The following is a 20,661-nucleotide window of genomic DNA, read 5'->3' on the forward strand; positions in this document are numbered from 1 at the left end:
AGTACGTGTGCGGGTGTCTGTGTGTGCATGCCCCCCCCCTCACATACACACAGAGAGAGTGTTCAAGAGCACACCAAACAACCACCACGAACACATAGACCCCCGAGAACCATGGAAGGGCCGGTCCCCATTATCTGGCAGCTAACCAAAGGCACAGGAGCCTGTGACCCAAACTAGAGGTTTTTATCCAAACTGGGGCAACATCTATCTCCTCTCTTCTCTCTGGTAGATACCTTCAAGCAAGCCTTACCATGCTACTGAGGGTTTGTTTGCTTTGTTTATTTTGCACTGGCGTTAAATTTTATGAACAGAAAAGAGAGGAGCAACGAGGGAGCAGGATGGCTAGGCATCCTCTTCCCCGGCCCTCTTTTGCTCTTTCAAACTAGGCTACTTTCCCCTTGCTGAGCTGTGAACCTTCCTTACTTCCCTCCCTCCCTCCTTCCCTCTCTCCCACCACCAGGTGCCACTCCATTGCTGGCACAAGCAGAGGGGCTGCCAGGAGCCCCATAAAAACAGGAGGTCTCCCCTTTTCCCAGGCTCCCTCTTCTTTTTCTCCTCCTCCTCCTCTCTTTCCCTCTCTTCTTCTCCCTCCCAGGTGCTGTGGCTGGTTTCCACTCTGGCCTCCATCCAAGGATCCCCCTCCTGGGCCATAAATAGCTGTTTTGATCACCCTGGCACGGGCAGCGATCCAGTTCCCCCGGGGTGCTCCTTGTCACTCTGGGGCCCTTAACGGGGCCTGGAAGGAACAGGCATCCAGAAGAGAATCCTTCCAGCCAATCACTGAAGCAGCAGCTGCACACAGAGACTTTCCCAGGGCCGAGAAGGCCAGGCCGAAGTGGGGGAAGCCAGGATCTCCCCGGTCCCCGGCTAGGAAGGTACAAAAGGGAGAATGAGGTTTGCAGAGAGAATGGCGGCCGATCTGCTGGCACAGAATGCAATAAAGTACTTTTGGAGCTAGGTATTCTACTCCTGACAATCCATACATTTAAAGCACATATCCCCCTTCCCCAAGGATCCTGGGAATTGTAGTTTGTTAAGGCTGCTGGGAACTGTAGCCCTGCAAGGAGTGAACTATCATTCCCAGGATTCTTGGGTGGGTGGGTGCTTTAGATGTATGCTGCATTCACAGATTTTGTCTTACTTGATGTATAGTCCTTTCTACAGTCGCTGGTTTTTTTGTTGCTATTCGTCTTCACCTGGGTAGGACTCCAGTGTTTTCAGGTGCTGAATGGTAAGCCAAAAAATCAGACAGGTGCAGTTTCCCTGGCACAGAGCTGCTCTGCTGGAAGGAAAGCCCCACCTGTTGAATGTACGCCTGCTGCACAGCTGTTAAAGACAAAGGGAGCCCTGCCAGGAAGGTTTCCATTCACCAAGCCAATGCTGCACAGAACCTCAGAAGCCGTGGTTAAAAGGCTGCTTAGCTGGGTGGGGGTATCCCCTCTCCCCCCCTTCTCTTTCTCTCTCTCTCACTCAACTCACACAGCCAGGTTTGATCCAGGGCTGAATAAGCCCAAGAATCTCCCTCCCTCCCCATGCTTTCACAACCAGCCTTTCTGAAATGTAAAGAGTTCCTCTGAGCACGTGCAGTGATTTTTCTACCCCACTTCCCCCACTTTACCAAAGGCAGATCTGAGCCCTGGCAACACCTATTTTAGAAAGGAAGTGCTACAAAGGGGTGGAGGTATACTCAGCCTTCTCATGTGCTTGTCAACCCCCTCCCCGTTTTGGAGGTCCCAAGCCAGCAGCAAAACTAGGTTTACTGAGCCCATAGTGGGCTGTGTACTTCATTTTGCGGCTCAGAGGCCTAGGCTATGCACATATCACCCCCAGACCCCAACAAACAGGTGCTCCAATTTTAAAACAACAACAATAGCTACTTGTGTATACCAGGACATGTGTGTTTGTGTGTGGAGAGTCTTAATGTCCATGCATGTGAGACATTTCGACTAAAACTAGTCTGTTTTCCCTTCACTGCTTGCTCTGAATAAACCCAATTACTCCCAGACCTTCTGTTTGGAAAGTGGGCAATGGGGGTTCCTAGATGTGCTCACATCTAGTACAGTCAAGAGGTTATGTGTGAGGAGGTGCTACATGTGGGAAAGATCTCTGGTGTCTTCAGTAGTAGAACCCAAGCACATGGCAAGGGGGCGGGAGACTGTGCTGCTGCTGCTGCTCTGCTGAAGACTGTGGAAAGCTGAAAGTTAGCTCCAGGTAATGTAGGCTGCCACAGAGCTTCCAGGTGCCCACAGGTGCCAACACAGGGAGGGCCTACGTGCCAGGCGGCCTTGGCACTCACAACAGAGGAGCTGGAAACACAGGCACACACCTGCAGCTGAGGCCACGTGAAGCCCCACCAGGCTTGGGGGCTGGGAACATGCAGCAAAAAAAGGGGGGGAAAAGCCCAAACCCAGTCACCTCCTTGCTCTGAAGGGGATAAGCGGCTTCCTATCTCTTTGGGCCCTGACCCCATGAGACCCGGCTCCCTTCCCAGAGCCAGGAATAAAAAATCGAGGCACCCCAGCCTTGGACTTCAAACCCTCTGACTCTTCTCTCAACAAGCCAGGAGCCTCGGCTGAACTCCCAGCACACGGCTTTGACAGCACGGTATGCCTCTGGAAGTCTTCTTCTGCAACAGCCAGGGCAGAATCCAGATGCTCGTCCCACTGCCTCCTCTCCCAGACAACCCTGGGTTTTATGGTCCTTAACATTAGATCCCAGAGAGCCCAAGGCGGCAACATCCACCTGCTCTCACCTGATCACACACCTCCCAGAGAACCCAGGAGTGCTGACTCCACCACCGACTGCTCTCCAACCTGCCAAGCCTTGCAGAGAAAGCCCCAGAGCTCCTTGCACTCTGCCTCCTGCCCCTTCAGAGGACCGAGGAGTGCTGCCTCCCAGGTCCACCCCTCTTGCGACCCACTAGCATCCTGGCCCCCTCACCTGGAAGCTTGACCTCCTAGCCCCACCCCCTTGCTTCTACCCACTGGGGCTTTCTGCTCACTCCCAGAAATAGGACCAAGCTGCCAGAGGATTTGGGACACGCCAGTTTCACCTCTCCTCGCTTCCAGCGGAGCTCAGGGACCCTGCAGCTTGCAAATCCTCCTCTGGTTGCAACCCACTTAATCCTCCGAGCGGACCCCCCCCCTTCCTTCTCCCTCCAGCAGAAGGCAAAAATCCCTCAGCCACCCCCCCCCCGTTTTTCCCCATTCCATCCTGACAGACCCCCCTCTCACATGGAGACCAGGGGGACAACCCGCCTCTCCTTCTTCTCTCTTTACCCCCCTCCCCAATACGCATAAGCAATCTGGCCCTTCGAGGGCTGGGGGGGGGGAGGGAGGGGTGCCTCCCATCCGGAGTGTTTTTCCATTTGACATTTGAGTCTGTTGATCGTGTCAATCGCAAAGCGAATCGAGGAAGCGGGCAGGAAATCAAATCAAAGCAGCTCATGGCGCGGGCGAGGAGGAGGAGGAGGATGAGAAGGGAGGGGGCTCCTACACACACAAGACATTTCCCCGAAAATACTCACAGCAATAGCAACGAAAAGCAACAGAGGATTCTTCTTGTTTTGGTTGTTTTTTTTTAAGAGGCGGGGGGCGGGAGGCAGCTTTTGTATAGTTAGCTCTAGGGAGGTTAGGCACCCGATTTAGGGGTGTGCGCGGGGGGAGGGAAGCGGGAGATTCTGCCTGCAGGGGCATTTAATCTCCTATAAAACTAGGCAACATCTGGCAACAGATTTCTCCTCCCTCCCTTTCGGGGTGCTTGCAAGGGATCGGGGGAGGTCAGAGGCGAAGAAGAAGAAGGAGCCGGGGATAGGAAAAAAGGACAGCCGCGCTTTGCAGACTGGCAGCCCCTCCCACCCACAAAATGTCACCCCCTGTTTTTCTGGTACCCACTGTCCGCGCGTCTGTCTGTCTGTCTGTCTGCCTCCCTCTCGTCCGCGGCGGCTGCGCTCGGTCGCTCCGTCTGTCTTTCCACCTTCACTTGCCTTTGACTCTCTGACTGCAAACACCACCTCCCCCCACCCCCAGGGAGAGACCCCTCCCCCCAGATCCCCTCCCCCCAGCTCCGCCTCTGCCAATCCAGATTGCCAACAAGGAAGGGAAAGGGGGTGGGGGGAGGAAATCAGGGGAGGGGAAGAAGGAGGGGGAGGAGAGACCGGCAACCATCTTTCCCCAGATCCTTGGTAACAAAGGGGGATCCCCACAAAGGCAAAGAAAGGAGGTGCTCTTCTCGGGGTGACCCGAGCACCTCCCTCCCCGCTGACATCCAGATTTGGTTCGAGCGCAGTATACTTTTTAAAAAAATGTACGTGCAAATGCAAAATGGGGCGAAACAATGTGTGGGTTTGAAGACCCTGCGCCCCCTACAGGGCAAAGGTCCTCGAATTCCCCCCCCCCCCACTGCAACCTATGGCCAGCCCTAGGGGGCGTTCCCGAAAGCAGCGAACAGCCAAAACAAAACCTGTAGTAGTTAATCCGGAACTAATAATGAAATAAAATAATAATCGCTCAGTCGCACAACCGATCCCGTCTCCCCTTGCAGTAATCTCAGCGAGGATTACAGAGCTCCAGTTAAGCGCCAGGCTCAGCTCAGGCACAGAAGAAGCAGCTATTTTGGAATGGGAGCTCCGGAAAACGTGGAAGAGGCGGCACCGCCGAGCATGTGCAAAATGCATTTCCGCTCAGCTGTTAGCAACCGGAGCCCATCTTCACAAACCTTGAGATTAGGTAGCAGGCAGCGCTTGATCTTTAAAATAGGTGATTCTTCAAAATCTATATTGAAGTAGCACGCCCTGCATTTGTCAGATATATGTTGTTTGCGGGGGGGGGGGGACTGCCCAGGATTCCTCCATAGGTTTCAGGAAACACTCTGCACATGCTCTTACCTGCTCTCAAAGAAAAAGGGTTCCAGGAGAGAAGGTTTGATTTCCTAGCAGGCTTGGCGTCTTGGTATAACTCTTCTTCCTCCTCTTGCTTTTTTAAAGTTAACTACAGGGTACCAAGTATCCCCCCCTATGATGAACCTGGGTCAACATAAAAGATCCAGAGTCAGATTTCAACTTAACCATCAACTCGCTGAATGCTGCCAAGCATGTCTCTCTGGTCTGCAGCTTCAATCTGCCCATCAAAACTTGCAATCAGATGAGACAAGAAAAATCCCTCTTTACAATGCATGTTTATTCAGAGGTAAGTTCCACTACTGACTCCCAGTGAAGGATTTTGAAGCTTTAAAATCCACACGTGCCTTCAAACAAACAGCGATTGCATGGTGGTCGATTCCCAGCTCTAAAACCCTCTTCCTCTTGGAAGTTCACCAAATGTTGAGCCTGAGCATTTTAGGATTCTGATGTTGGTGTCAGAGATGGATCTGAAATGAAATGTTGTTCTGTTTCAACATTTGGCAAAAAATACACCTGTGTTTAATTTTTATTTTGAAAAGGGGGGGGGGGCAAATGCAACAGAGCTGGTTTCACACATGTTGAAGTGGGTTGAAGTAATATACATTATGATCTGTAGAACTCTTCTCCATAAGACCATCAACATCCTAAAATTACTTACCGTATTTTTCGCTCTGTAAGACGCACCAGAACACAAGACGCACCTAGTTTTTGGAAGAGGAAAACAAGAAAAAAAATCTCAGAAGCCAGAACAGCAAGAGGGATCACTGCGCTGTGGAAGCAGCAATCCCTCTTGCTGTTCCGGCTTCTGGGATAGCTGCGCAGTCTGCATTCGGTCCATAAGACGCACATTTCCCCTTTTTAGGAGGGAAAAAGTGAGTCTTATACAGCAAAAAATACGGTAACTGGGTCTTAAAGCAACCATCTTGACAAATTCAGTTGGTCTTCCCCCACCCTGCTGGGTTCATCCCCAAGCCATATATCCAACAGCATCCATAACCATGGACATAGCCAGGGGAGGGTGGCAATCAATCAAAATCAATGCAAATCTGAGGTTCTGCCCCCCCTAACAAAAGCCTCCCCCCCCCAAAAAAAATCCTCACTACGCCCATGTCTATAACTGGGAAGACTGAAAGCCATTCAGAGCAGGAGAGTATACATTTTAATTTTTGAAAGGAAATACAGGAATTTAGGAAGCTGCCTTTATCCGAGTTAAACCACTGGTGTAAGCTGTGCATCGTTTGCATGAAATAATCAAATTGTTATTAATAATAAACCATGGTTTTGCTTACTGTTAGATGCAAAAGGGTTCTCAGGCAAACTCTCCTGTTTCATGGGGAAAGATATTAGCTCAGAGGTAGAACATCTGCTATGAATGTAGGATATCTCAGGTTGAAACCTGGCTTTTCCATTTAGGGCTGGGAATGTCCCTGTCTGAAATCTTGGAGATCCCTTGCCAGTCAGTGCAGAAATTGTTCAACTTGATAGACCAATAATTTTACAGAGTGTCCCCCTCTTGTTTTGAAGTGCCAAGGTTTTGTTAATTACATCAGTGTAGTTACATTCACTGGCCAGAATAATGGGACATAGGAGCAGGTTTGTTTTATGTTTTTTAAAAAATGAGCAACTGTGTAGCAGGGTGCTTGTATCTTTCCCCTTATTTACCTTGGTTAGTTCTGTTGCAATAATTTTGAGGTTAAGCACGTTTCTGAGCCAGATTGACTAACCTTACCGGGGGAGGGGCAGTTCCCAGCATTTGGTTGCAAAAAGGCATGCTCAAAACACAGAACCTGGGATGGTGTTGATCAGAAAGAAGCAGCCTTGATTTTTAATGTCTGGAGTCACCAAAGGCATGGGGCAGGTTCACTTCACATCTCAAAGGAGTCTCCAAAGGGTCTCCTTTATTTTGCACCACATAAATCTATGGGCTCCATTCAGCTCTGCGGGGGAAAAGACCTGCATTTTAGGATCAATGTTGCAGTGCAGGCAAAAGCTGCATCCCAGCAGTGGATGGATGGCCCAGCTATCCAGAAGGATAAACACCCACCATCTATCACCCAGCGGTTTGAAGATCTCACCGCCCTTTCTTACAATCACCCCAGTTTCATTTAGGCACCTGTTTGGGCTGCTTATATTAATGTATACATTTAAATCGATGGAATATTCCTATTTTCCACATCAACTGGCAAAGGACTCCCTCTTTTTAAAATTATTAACATTAGCTTGTATTTTTCCTTCCTCTTTTCTGTTGCAAATTAGGGAAGGAGGCAGAGATTGAGGGAGAGAACTGAAAATCCAAAGCCCAGAATATCCTGGGCAGGGAAGCAGTTCCCTGGGGAGACCCGTCCCTTTGGCTTTCCAAAGGAGGTTGGTTTGGACCCTTCTTTCCTTGATGCTTAGTGGGACTCTTTTTGAGGTTGTTCTATTTTATAAATTAGAGCCTCTGTTTTAGTGCTGTTTAATTATTGCTGTGGATTTGTTGCTGTTGCTTTTGAACTGTAGTTTTGTATGTGTTATATATACAAAGCTAGTCGTGTGTGTGTGTGTGTGTGTGTGTGTGTGTGTCTGTGTGTGTGTCTGTCTCTATCTATTTGTCTCCACCTTGAGTATTCCTTGAGTGAGGTGTATACACACACACACACACACACACACACAACTACCTTGAGTAGCAGGATGTAAATACCATAAATAAATATTATGAAGGAAATTCCTTGTTCTTTCGCAAAGCTTATAGGTGGGCCTTGGGCCAGTCACTGTCTTTCAACTTAACCTTGCTCACAGGACTATTGTAAGGCCAGAAGATGGGAGCAGGACTGCACATACTGCTTTGAGTGTCTGTTGGAAGGGTGGTATAACAAATAATAGCAAACAAAAACTACTATGTGGCCTTGTACTAACATTTTCCACAATCCTGTCCTAGGATAAAACACTCAAGCCCATAGCCAGGGTCTCCTCTGTGATTTGTGTCACTGCTCTTAATAGAGCCCCACTTTATTGTCATCTATCAGGTGCTAGATGACATCCGCCCCAGTTTTTGCACTCCTGCAAAAGCCTTGAAAACAATAGGATGCTGGAATCTTTTACTACCCCAGTAACTTGCTGCCACTACAGCACGGCTGTGCATGGTTGTTACGATAAGAGAGGCGCTATGCCTCTCTCGTGCCCACGTAAAGCAGCACACAGAGCGAACTCTGTGTGACTGCATCTCAAAGCATAACCCCTTCTCTGCAGCCGTGAGTCTCAGAGAGCTGCTTCTCTCCCAGCTTTCTAACTTTTCTCAGTTCACAGCTAGTGGTTGCGTCCTGTTCCTAACCCACCCACTTAAATGTTGCTTTTTCTGGCAGGGCTGGGTGGGACTGTTTTGCCTGGCACATTCTTTGGGCAAGTCTAGCTGGTCAAACCAGTTGGGCCCTGTACTGCTTGCATCCTGGACTAATCCTAGTGAAGGATCACAAGACACACACACACACACACACAGAGAGAGAGAGAGAGAGAGAGAGAGAGGGAGAGAGAGAGAGAGCTGTTATACATAGCTGCTACTAACTCTCTGGCATTGGTGCAACCTGACATCCAGCACCCCTTACAAACTTTTCTATTTCCCTGCTGAAATACTTTGCTTGGCAACCTAAGAATGCCAATGTTTGACTGTTGGTATTGAGCCCCTAACCCATACCACCCCAACTTGCTATCAATGTGGAGCTGAAATATGAATTGAGGTCCACACTGTAGCCACAGCAAACATTTAAAGCCCATGACTTTCTCCAAAGAATCTTGTGAACTGGGCTTTGTTAAGGGTGCTGGATATTGTAGCTCTGTGAGGGGTAAACTACAGTTCCCAGGGTTATTTTGGGGGAGCCATTTGCTTTAAATGAGTGGTATGGATGTGACTCCAATGTGAAGTTAAACACATCAGGGCATCCAAAATGCAGGGTTCTCTCATATATGTCTGTCTGTCTATCTGTCTATCATCTATCATCTATATCTATCTGTCTATCATCTATCATCTATCTATCTATCTATCTATCTATCTATCTATCTATATCTATCATCTAGTGCAAATAACATCAGCTGGAGAGCGACTCAGATTAATGGAATCGGAACAGGCATGGAGGAGGGCCTTTAACCCTTTAACACCTTCAGAAGACATAGGGTGCCAGCCCCCCAGTTCTCTCTCCCCTTCCTGCCAGTGTCCGAACCCTGCTGTGGTCTAAAGCAACACCCCTCTTCCAAAGTTGATACTTGCTTTGGGTCGCTTCCAGACAACCTCTTTAATGAGCATTCATCCTGATTTGTTTTAGGAGAGATTAGGCAGCCTTGCATCATCAAGCAAAGTGTTGCATCACACTTTCCAGGGCATTTTCCCTTCCGTTCTGCAAAAAAAGTCAGTTGTTTGGGAGAAATGAGTTTGTTTCACAAGAGCTCCAAATCAGCTAGAATCGGGCAGCTTGCTGGGATGTGATGGGATACCATTTGAAAATAGTGACTGGAAGCCCCTTTTGGTGGTATTAGTGGGGCAAATCCTCCAATTCATTGATATTTGCTTTGGGGCGCTTCCAGATAGTCACTGTTTTCGGGTGGGATTCCATCCTATACCAGCAAATTCAGGTTGTACTATTACAGTTTATTTGGGACTCCTGTGCAACAAAGTCGCTTCCCCCATAGATCAGGCATCTTTGCAATAAGGAAAACGACAAAAAAAAGAGTGTGAGATCGCACTTGTTTTGACAGAATGTCATCCACTCTCCCCACATACAGGATGAATAGCCAACATGTCATCTAATCTCCCTGTAAACATATCAGTGTGAATTCTCAATACACAGGTTGTCTCGAAGCACCCTTGGTGATCCTTCAGAGGATGGGTTTTCTTCAGGGTTGTGTTAGCAGGGAAGGAAAGTGCCAAATTTGCTTTCTTGTATGCCAGCTCTGATCCAGGTAATTCTCATGCGCACAGAGCTGATACAATTTGCCTTTTTAACAAACCTTAAAAGCAGAAGAAGAAGACGAAGAAGAAGTTGTTATTACAGTGGTACCTCGGGTTACAAACACCTCAGGTTACAAACACTTCGGGTTACAGACTCCTCTGACCTGGAAGTAGTACCTCGGGTTAAGAACTTTACCTCAGAATGAGAACAGAAATCGCGCGGCGGCAGCTAAAGTGGTACCTCAGGTAAAGAACGGTTTCAGGTTAAGAACGGACCTCCGGAATGAATTAAGTTTGTAACCAGAGGTACCACTGTATTTATACCCCACACATCTGGCTGGGTTTCCCCAGCCACTCTGGGCAGCTTCCAACAAAAGATTAAAAATACATTAAAACATCAATCATTAAAAACTTCCCTAAACAGGGCTGCCTTCAGATGTCTTCTAAACGTCAGATAGTTGTTTATTTCTTTGACATCTGATGGGAGGGCGTTCCACAGGGCGGGTGCCACTGCCGAGAAGGCCCTCTGCCTGGTTCCCTGTAATTTGGCTTCTCGCAGTGAGGGAACCGGCAGAAGGCCCTTGGTGCTAGACCTCAGTGTCCGGGCTGAACCATGTGGGTGGAGATGCTCCTTCAGGTATCCTGGGCCAAGGTCGTTTAGGGCTTTAAAGGTCAACACCAACACTTTGAATTGTGCTCAGAAACATAATGGGAGCCAATGTACGTCTTTCAAGATCTTGGTCTTGGTGGCTGCTCCCAGTCACCAGTCTGGCTGCCACATTCTGGATTAGTTTCCGGGTCACCTTCAAAGGTAGCCCCACGTAGAGCGTGTTACTCTATTCCAAGCGGGAGATAACTGGAGCATGCACCACTCTGGCAAGACAGTCCGCAGGCAGGTAGGGTCTCAGCCTGTGTACCAGATGGCTCTGGTAGACAGCTGCCCTGGACACAGAATTGACCTGCACCTCCATGGACAGCTGTGAGTCCAAAATGACTCCCAGGCTACACACATGCTCCTCCAGGGGCACAGTTGCCCCATTCAGGACCAGGGAGCCCCCCCCCCAAAAAAAACCCCAGTACTTCTGTCTTGTCAGGATTAAACTTCAATCCATTATCCGCCATCCATCCTGCAACCGCCTCCAGGCACTCAAACAGGACCTTCATCGCCTTCACTGGTTCTGATCTGAAACAGAGGTGGGTATCATTTGCATACTGATGAACACCCAGCCCAAACCCCCTGATGATCTCTCCCAGTGGCTTCATGTAGACGTTAAAAAGCCTGGGGGAGAGGATGGAACACTGAGGCTCCACACAAGTGAGAGCCCAGGGGTCTGAACACTCATCCCCCCCTCCACTTGCTGGACACGGCCCAGGAGAAAGGAGTGGAACCACTGTATAACAGTGCCCCCAGCTCCCAGCCCCTCTAGATGGTCCAGAAGGATGTTATGGTCGATGATATCAAGGGCCGCTGTTGCAAAGACACATTTGAAGTCTGGTGGAGTTTAGTCCCAAGTCATGTCACATCTTGACTGTAGCATGGGATCAGGCCTGGCCTACATGATTTCATAGGTATATGTATTATCCCTGAGCATGCAAAAAATGCTTTCCCTTCACTAGTGAGTAACTAGGACCAGCTCCCTCTTCACCCCTGCAACCACATATCTGAGATTGCAGGCAGTAGGTTTTTGAGGGCAGCTGTGGAGCCTCAGCGTCATTGCATTGGGAACTTAGCACAAAGAGTGTAGTGAATTCTTTTTAAAGTGAGACAAAACAAACATATACCTCATTTTTTTCATTATTTTTTTATTTGCAAGGTTTATTACCACAAAAAAGAGATCAAGATGACATGAACAAAAGTCCAATGAAGCAACCATATTAAAAGCCCATTTGAAGCATTCTGAGGATTGGTAGCAGTGGCATCACGGTGCAAATTACGTATTTAAAAGTTTAGAATTCAAATGATTCAACCTCATATTCCTTTCAGTCAGCATTCCAGGTTTATGGAACAATGCAGATCTCAGACAACACCAGACACTGGGACAAGACAGCCTGACTTTAGCAGCAGAGTTCTGGGTACCATAAAAGGGCAGAGAATTGTTAGTTATTTAGTTTAGATTTTTACTATCTTGGGGGCTTCCTGCCTCTGGCACCAAAGCATCTAGAAACACACAAATACGGATATAGATATATCTGGCAGTGGGCAAGTTCACAAAGAGCTGTTTTACACTTGAGGGATGCAGTATCTGGTATGAAAACACCTGGGATGTGGTCCCATTCTTTTTCTCTTGCCCGTATCCCCACCAAACAGAAGGCCCCATCGCTGAAAGAAGTGAGGACTGGAACATCACAGTAGTGGCCTCATGGAATTCACTTCCTCCTGAGGTGAGCAAATACTCTTCACTGTTGTTCCTCAGAAAGCAATGCAAGGCTTTATACCTTTCAGCAGGCTTTTTAGCAAGCCAGCAATTTCCTGAGAGCTGAGAACACTTTTCTACCTGAATTGAAATAAGCACATTCCACTCTTGTACCTGAGAAAAGTTTGGTTTTTAAGAGGGAGAGTGAACTACTTGTAACGGAGGGCACCTCTGTGATTCTGTATCCGTCACTTTTCTGAGGAAGTTTTCTGATTGGAAGGCTCAGAGCACTGTGTTACACAGAGACACACCAGGCAGCTTCCTCTAATTTTGTTGCATCTGTCCACAAGGGAGTACACCTTCCGATGCAGAGGTGCAGCAGAATTTATTGTTCCAGCCCTGACTCCTTTCCATGAGAAGCTGATTTAAAGAAAGCAAGGCTAGAGCAGTAAATCATACAGAGAGACAGCGGGCAGCCTCCCCTGTGAATGGGTGTTTCAGGCTCATAAAAAGTCCCTTGTTATTTAATAATTATCACTGTGGCAGTTGTTTCATGGCACGCAGTCAGTGAATTACTACACTGAGCCAGTAAGCCATGGTGGGTTGGAACTTGGTTGTTAAGCCAGGGAGTTTGTGCTTATTATCATTCTTCTGAAGTTTTATTTTGTGCTATAATTTTTAAGGAAGATTTTTCTTCACCGTAAGTCGCTATGAGCTGAAGTAGTCAATGTAAAAATTCCTTTTTAATAAGTCTTCATCGTCTCTCCATTACAGAAAGAGGTTGCCTACACCAGACACTCTTTGAACCAAGCACTTTTCAGTGCAGGCAGTTCACACAATCTGCGCTGTGCTGCTGAGTTGCCATGACTGGTTTCTCAGTGCTCACTCAGGAACAAAGTATAAACACAGGTGACCCTCATGTCTCCCGGTCCATCACTGAATGATTCTGAGAGGTTTGAACGCACACAATATTTGGATTTTTTTTCCCCTGAAGGAAGTGGAAGTTTATTTTTATTTATTTGAATATTTGTAAATGGCATATTCATATAAAATACCACAGGATGAGATGAGACCTAAAAAACAATACAAAACATGTCAAGCACTTAAACAAAAGCTGGTTTGCAAATGAACACCCCTAGCAATGGGAGCAGGGCTGGAATTATTGGTGGTGGGGAAGCTGGACTTGATGAAATCCACAAGGCCCACCCTCTGATTTCCCTTTAATTTTATCTGAATCAAGCACTCCCATAGTTTTACAGAAGTGTCGCTAAGGGGGCTACCACAAAAACACCCCTCCATCCCTTCTGTAATTTGAACACTGGACTAGAGGCCATCTAGATATTTTGGCACTTGAGTTAGAAAACCCAAATGGCATCACCCAGCCAGCCGGGAATAAATCCTTGGCCATGTGTCTGATAAGCCTAATAGTAGGGGCGGCCCTGCCTCTCATTGTCAACATCCAATTTTGGAGTTGGAATCCGGACCTTCGTGTCTCTTCTTGGAAACACCAACCTAGACTTTGGAGAGAATTCCTCGCTCTTCTTTCTCTCTTCCTCACACCCTTCCACCCCACTTTTTTCTCTTCTTCTTGGACTCGCTTCTGGGACATTTTGTTCCTGGCCTGCAATGCAACAGAAGCCCGCCTCAGCTGGACTCTGCTCTTTTCTCCTCCTCCTCCTCCTCTTGCTCTTTAGCTCCAAAGGGGAGCACCCGAAGAAAAGAGAAGGCCTCTGGTTTCTACAGGACACACAACAATACATGGTTTGTGGTGGAACCTCCTCCCTGGCGGATTTGAAAGGAAGCAGGGCATGCAAGCAGTCCTTAGTAAAGAGTGAGTGGCTTGGGCTACATTTGGAAAAGAGGGAGCAGCCAAGGGCTATCTGGGGAACGGGCTGTGTGTGCAATAGACCCAGCCCTCGAGGTGGACTTTCTGGCAGTTGGCCAGTGTGGCAGGGACACGTGGAGGGTGGGATGCAGAGACATGGAGACGGAGGGGGCAGCGTTAAGGTGGGTAATGCGGTTGGCACTGGCCTCTCCCACCCCCTTGGCTCAGGCTCAGAGAGGCTGGCAGGGGAAGCTGCAAAACAAGTCGAGGGGGGTCGGATCGGAGACAAGGAGCGTCTCTAAAAATAGGACACTTGGCAGAGCATGTGAGGCAAACAAGGATTGATTTAAAGAGACACCAGAGCAGGCATGGGGCGTGGGAGACACCAGCCCTTTAAAATGGGGCCCCAAACACACATAACCCCCCACGCGGGGCAATGGGCAGAGCTAATCCCTCCTCTGGTCTACATGGGCCCATCTGTTCCCAAGGCATAAAAAGGGGCATTTTTATTGGATGAAGAGTGGGAGGCAGCGAGATGCTTGAAACTCCCCTGGGCACTTGGATGAAACAGGGGGAAGTGGGGTCAACAGAAGGAAAGATGGGAAATTCATCTCTTGAGTTCCCTCGGATGGGAGAGTGTGACCTAGTGGGTAGTGCAGGTGTTTTTGTGTGTATGTGTGTGTGGTGTGGACTCCAGGGCTCTATTCCAAGCTTGGATTGGTAACGTTGGGCTTAGCTATGCATCATGGTGGGTGGTTTGGCAGACAAGGGGTACACAGTGTACCACCAAGATACTGGACATGGATTAGATTTCGGCTCCTCTTAATCACTTTGCTGTGGGTGTATTCTTCCCCAACCCTTCCACTGTGTTCCTATAAAGTGAGGGTCGTATATCCACAAAGAGGTGCGTGGTTTGAATATGGCAACAGGTGACAGTAAATTGTTCCAGATTAAATAACGGGCTTATTATTTTAGCATCTGCAGGCTGAAAAGTAAGAACCTATCGCAAGGGTGGGAAATCCTCCTTCTATCAAGCCCCAGTTTGTTGTATTTCAGGCTGAGGCATAATCAGAAGAGACCCATTGAAATTAATGGGCACATCTAACTAGGGTTGTCCATTTTTCTTGATTTTACTCTTTTATCTTTTGTAAACCACTTTGACTCTTTTTACAGCCAAGCGGTGTATACATTTTATGAAATAAGTAAATAACTGAGGTCCATTAGCCTACAAGGTTTTGTGAAGAAAATGAAGGGCAGCGATACGGAAATCTGCCAATTTTGATGTCTCACAGTTTTTCATTATTGCAATATTTAAGTTCAGTGTTCCCACATTCCCACATCAGGTTGGTTTTTTTTTTTAATTCCTCATGAAATTCACTAGCATTTTACTATGAATTTGTATCCTAATACAATCATTTCTTAATATACACAGCGTGGCTGGGGAAACCCACCAAGATGGGAGGGGTATAAATAATAAAATTATTATTGTTATTATGTTGGGATGCAATTTTGCCAATTATACACATTATTGCAGATCAGTTTTCCCCAATCGAATGCATTTTTGATGTGTTGTTTTCACCTATCTATTCATTTTTATGCACACTTCGTCCTAGCTAGTCCATGCCTTTTTGGTATACATTACTAGCAGGCACTGCAAAACCTGGAGAAGTGTATGGCTGTTCTTGTGTTCATGCGTTCTTTGGGGAAGAGAGAGAATGAGGTAGGAGGTCCTCCTTTAAATGTGAGCTAAGTTTAATTTCTCCCTATTCCCAGCGGAGGGTCGAGGTCTTTGACTTGGCACTCCTGAGCTCCATTTAAACCTGGGCGAGTCCAACGCAAAGGAGAGCAGTGCTCCTACGCTTTTAACAATTGCGAAGGAAAGAGGAGCTTTTGCCAGGGGGTGGGAATAAGATGCAGCAGCTGATGTGCCCTGTTCTCAACAAGCATTTACAAGATGCCCGTTAATTATTTGAAGAGTGAAACTGTCTGGGAGCCAGGACTCCGTGTCAAGTGATTTTAAGATCCCATCCCAATGAACCACTCCTGAATACCTTTTAAGCACTCTTTAATAGCGAAAGAGGGATAGAAAGCAGCTCTTTCAAACTTTGGCAATTAACTCCTGCATAGGTGAATTCTAATCCTAATTAATAACTGGAAGCACAGACCCGGCAAGTGGTAGCTGTACTCTAACACAGAGTACAGGAATGTGCTTATTTATACATAATTCTTGCTCTCCACAACAGACATGCTTCCTTGAGTGAAAGTATGTTGAAGAAGCAGAGTGCCCCAAGGGATATTCTAGATCCAAATATTTAACAGAGAGCACAATCACTTAGGGAGTCTTGCCTTATGCAGTGCAAGTAATGTGGAGGCCTTTCCCCTAACCCAGGCATAGGCAAACTTGGCCCTCCAGATGTTTTGGGACTACAACTCCCATGATCCCTAGCTAATAGGACCAGTGGTCAGGGATGATGGGAATTTCAGTCCCAAAACATCCGGAGGGCCGAGTTTGCCTATGCCTGCACCCTTATGAGATCCTCTGTTTTTGCTGGGCACGGGAAGGATCTCTTTGAGGAGTAATGCTTTGGGGGGGGGGGTGAGGAGGCAAATCTCTCTGTGCCTTGAACAGCCAAGCCCTTAAGAGGTAGCAATGCAACAGGTGTATTCTTGAGGAAAACTTCACCTGTTGAGCTTCTTCTTTTGAACGTCTCTCAACAGGCACAGCAAGGCAAGGGCCGGTTCTCAACGGAGGGAACAGTAGCTGCCCTTGCAAAGATCCTCCGTTCCCGACTTCCTCCCACCCGTGTGAGGCTTTGGCTGGTCACCGAGCCAGGGCTCTGGGTAAGGCGACTTTTCCCAGTGAAGAGAACAAAAGATCTGATGCCAAGCGCTATGAAGGGGTGTGTGTGTGCGCGCAGGAGAGCGAGCGAAAAGACTTCTCAATGCCCTATTGTGCGCCAGGGCTGGCCTGCCAAGGCGTGGGGCTGGCAGGCTCGACAAACAGCAGCCCCCTTATCCTATTCTTTTCAGCTTACGTCTGGCCCTGGGGCTTTCCAGCGACTTGTCAAGGGGGTCCTCCGCTGAGGGAAGGCCTCTCATGCGGGGGTGGGGTGGGAGAGAGAGAGAACCTTTCGAAAGGGTGGATGAGGAAGGGAATCTGGATAGGCCTCGCTGTGGGGATGGTTTCCATGGCAATTTGGGGAAGGGGGTGGTGGTGTATGAGTCCAAAAGGAACTGGCTTTGAGCCTGGAAACGTGTTGGCACCAAGTGGCAAGCAGCCAGGAACAGCAGACCAGAGCCGGATCTATTCCACTCCTCTTGCACCCTCGGGCCGCCCCAGGATCAAAGCTGATGGGGGGAAGGGGAAGCCCCTTGGAGTGCTCACCTTGCTCCAATTTGGGAACGGGCGGATGGCGTGGGGTGGAAAGGGTTGTGTGTGTGTGTGTACGTGCATGCATGCACACAGTGGTTGCTTAGTACCTTCACCAGCTTCCTCCTGTGCCTGCCAGACTGGGAGCCAGGTGGGAGCGTTTGCCAGAGGTGGATGAAATCCTCCCTTGCTCGAAACATCCGGTTTTGCACGAGGGAGGAATTAACTCCTGCTGCCCTACTCGGGGTCATGGAGTCACTCACCACTAAGCCAGAGGGGCTTGCCAACTGTACCAATCTCATAAGCTGCCAGCCTCCTGCAAGATTCAGGTCGCACGCTTACAAATATTGTTGTTTATTTATTTGCTTATTATCAGTGTCAGAGTTAAATCGTTTTAAAAGCGGGCAGCTGACCATATGGAACAACCTGTTTATACATAACGAGGGTTTGACGAAGGAGCAGCCATACCAGCAGGGCCCTGCAACAAAATGTTGTGGCGTATCCCTGATGTGTGTACGTTACCACACCCGCACGCTGAGGGATTTGAAAAATAATAGTATACTCGATAGCATTCCTGCTCTAACTTGGAGTCTTACTTGAGGTACCTTTTTTGGAAATATGCCCAGGTGCAGTCAGTCTGTATGCAAAGTTTATGGAGTCTCCATGTCACTGACTGCTGGGTTGCTGGGGAGGATATTTGAAGGTGCAATTGAAGTAACCCCTCCTCTAGCCTGGAAAATCACATTGCAGGGCTTATAAAAGCTACTATTTTTCGACATAGTCTTCTAACGTTCAGCAGGGTTATAGCAGTGAACTACACTGCTGGGGTGTTGTGTTTTTTGTCTTTATTTGCTGTATTTCTTCCATCAAAGCAGCTTACATGTGGTTCTGAGGCATTGACCAGGCCCAGCTTCAGCTAGGTGGGAGCATTGTGTATATTCAGACCATATATTACTCTTCTCAGCCCAGTCTGTAATATGGGTGCTAAAAGCAATTAATTACAATGCAGAGGTAGGTGTTGGGCTGGAGTACTGTTTATGTTGTTTCATTGACATGTGTTTTGTTTTTTGTTTGCTGTTATTGATATTAAATTTTTGTACCTTTATTTTAGAACTTACGATTTATGTGGAAATTGTTCAGTTTGGTTTTGCCCTTTTTGATATTTTGTCTATTGTTTGTGACTACTTTTGTTACATTTGTTATGTATTTTTTTGTGTTGTAAGCCACCTTGAGCACGATTTTAATTATACAAATAAAAATGATGCGTGTATGTAAGTTGCTCTCCGTTTTCCCAATTTACAAACATGGGGAATAAGGCTGAGAGTCTGGAACTTTCCAAAGGTCCTACACCAGATTCAGCAGCAGAGCTGGGCCTTGATTAGGCTTTTCCAGGCCAAACCAGATACTCACTTAGCGATATTGTTTGTGAGACCTTACCACATTCCCTAAGTGGCAAATGTCTTGTGTGTCTTACCTGTTACTGTATAGTATGTAATTTATACCAATAACGTGTGCTTGGAGAACCTCTGACAGCTAAGCAGTACTCAAGCAGTATAGCTTAACAAAAGATGCTTGTGGACCTTAGCTTTCAAATTCTAAAGCCTTGTTTCCCAATTCAAAGTTTTTGCAAACTCTCTGTGACATCACAGCAGGTAAGCTAATGGCATTAAGAGAGCGGCAGAGAGAACATAAAGGTTGAGTCAGCCACTGACTATAAAAACACTGCTACTACAGGCTCCAAAGACTATGTGAATGAGCCCAAATTTAAACTAATTTCATAGTCACTGGCTCTCAGCTAGGGAACTCACAACCTATCTGTATTCTCACAAAACTATAGTCTGCAGAATTTTGGGGGAAGAGCAGAACTTTGATCGTTGAACAGCTTTAAACTGAAGTATATGGCTATGGTTTAATCATAGAATCACAGAACTGCAGAGTTGGAAGACCACGAGGGTCATCTAGTCCAACCCCCCTGCAATGCAAAATCCAGTTGCCCAACATTGCTCATTTAAGAATTGTAGGGCATGAGAAAACCAGAGCAAGAGAGAAAGCAAGTACAGGCTCCTCTTCCTAGCAATTAAACACGTCAGGATAGACAGTGAGAGAAAACCCTTGCCCTAGTCTCGAGCATTAATTTGCTTTTGGCAAGGGGGTTACTGCCTCTTTTCCTTTCGGTGGTTTTAATACCTGCCTGGCACTGAGAAGTTCAACAGATTCAGATTTTTCTTAGGAAAACAGCACTTGTTGAATTCCTTACCACCATGCAGCTGGTAAATGCATAGAAATCTTCATCAGGAAATGCACTTCATATTACAAAAACAACAACTATGCAAAGCCAATCTAGTTTCTGTCTGCCACAACTGTGTGGGCAAGGATAATGTAATAGATCTTGAGAAAGGCAAGCTGTTTACATCGTTCCACTTGATGTACTTAAGTGTCAACTAAAGGAACACGGTTTGGAAGGTGTTATAATGCAGCTCAGCTGGTTGGAAAGCCACACCCAAACAGTTAATGAATCAGCGTCTGGTTGGGAGGAGTTACCTGGTCCTGAGTTCAATAACCTTCAACATATCCACTGATGGATGAGCTTCTGAAAGATTGGGAGGGATTTACTCAGCTACTTGAATGTGACATAAAACTGTAAACATTTAGAAGACAGGATTAGAATTCAAACCAACCTCACTTAAACCAGAGCTTTGGGCAGTAAATCATAAAGGGAAATTCATGGAAGTCAAAAGTGAAGTACACTGCAATATGTGGACATATTTTTCAAAGCCAAATGAAACTGTCTAGAACCTGTGCCCTCCAGATGTTGCTTGACTACTGTCCCCATCACCCCTGGCCACTGGCAATGCTGGCGGGTGCTGATGGGAGCTGTAGTCCAGGCATCAGCAAACTCGGCCCTGCAGATGTTTTGAGACTACAATTCCCATCATCCCTGACCACTGGTCCTGTTAGCTAGGGATGATGGGAGTTGTAGTCCTGAGTTTGCCTATGTCTGCTGTAGTCTAACAACATCAGGAGGGCCACAGGTCTAGACTAAAGACCCAGCCAATGGGATCTTCAGGTAATGCAAATAATAATGAATTAGTGGTACAAGGCAGCAACATGTCACAGGTTACTGTCAACAACGCTGGGATTCAACTGAAATAACTCAGAAATTAAGCTCACTTCTCTTGCAGTACCTTAAAAACTAGCAAGCTTTAGGAGATTCAAGCCCACTTCATCGGATGCATGAACTGAATTCTAAAACGGCAACTCCATTCCTATTAGTGCAGTTGCAAGGCCTTGATT

The 20,661-nt window shown here is 47.3% G+C and overlaps 2 protein-coding genes across 14 annotated transcripts in view; one reads left to right on the forward strand and one right to left on the reverse strand.

The window, feature by feature from the left end:
- Window positions 1–4,061, reverse strand: part of NDRG2 (NDRG family member 2) — a 45,128-nt gene extending 41,067 nt beyond the window's left edge. For 4 of the 13 annotated variants that reach the window (XM_083411331.1, XM_083411336.1, XM_083411324.1 and 1 more), the window contains exon 1: window positions 3,894–4,030. The gene's annotated coding sequence lies outside the window, so the exon portion shown is untranslated. Of the gene's footprint in view, window positions 1–3,526 lie in introns of all 13 variants that reach the window. The other 9 variants (XM_083411332.1, XM_083411325.1, XM_083411334.1 and 6 more) reach the window with 5 other exon arrangements.
- On the forward strand, window positions 673–19,702 carry LOC310663490 (uncharacterized protein). The gene is made up of 3 exons (XM_083411376.1): window positions 673–894; window positions 4,985–5,186; window positions 16,716–19,702. The coding sequence occupies exons 2-3, from the start codon at window positions 5,015–5,017 to the stop codon at window positions 17,543–17,545; spliced, it is 1,002 nt and encodes a 333-aa protein (XP_083267502.1). The 5' UTR covers window positions 673–894; window positions 4,985–5,014; the 3' UTR covers window positions 17,546–19,702.
- Window positions 19,703–20,661: the final 959 nt, after the last annotated feature.

The sequence above is a fragment of the Podarcis tiliguerta genome, assembly GCF_965153285.1.
Source record: "Podarcis tiliguerta genome assembly, chromosome: 13".
NCBI classification, from domain to species: domain Eukaryota; kingdom Metazoa; phylum Chordata; class Lepidosauria; order Squamata; family Lacertidae; genus Podarcis; species Podarcis tiliguerta.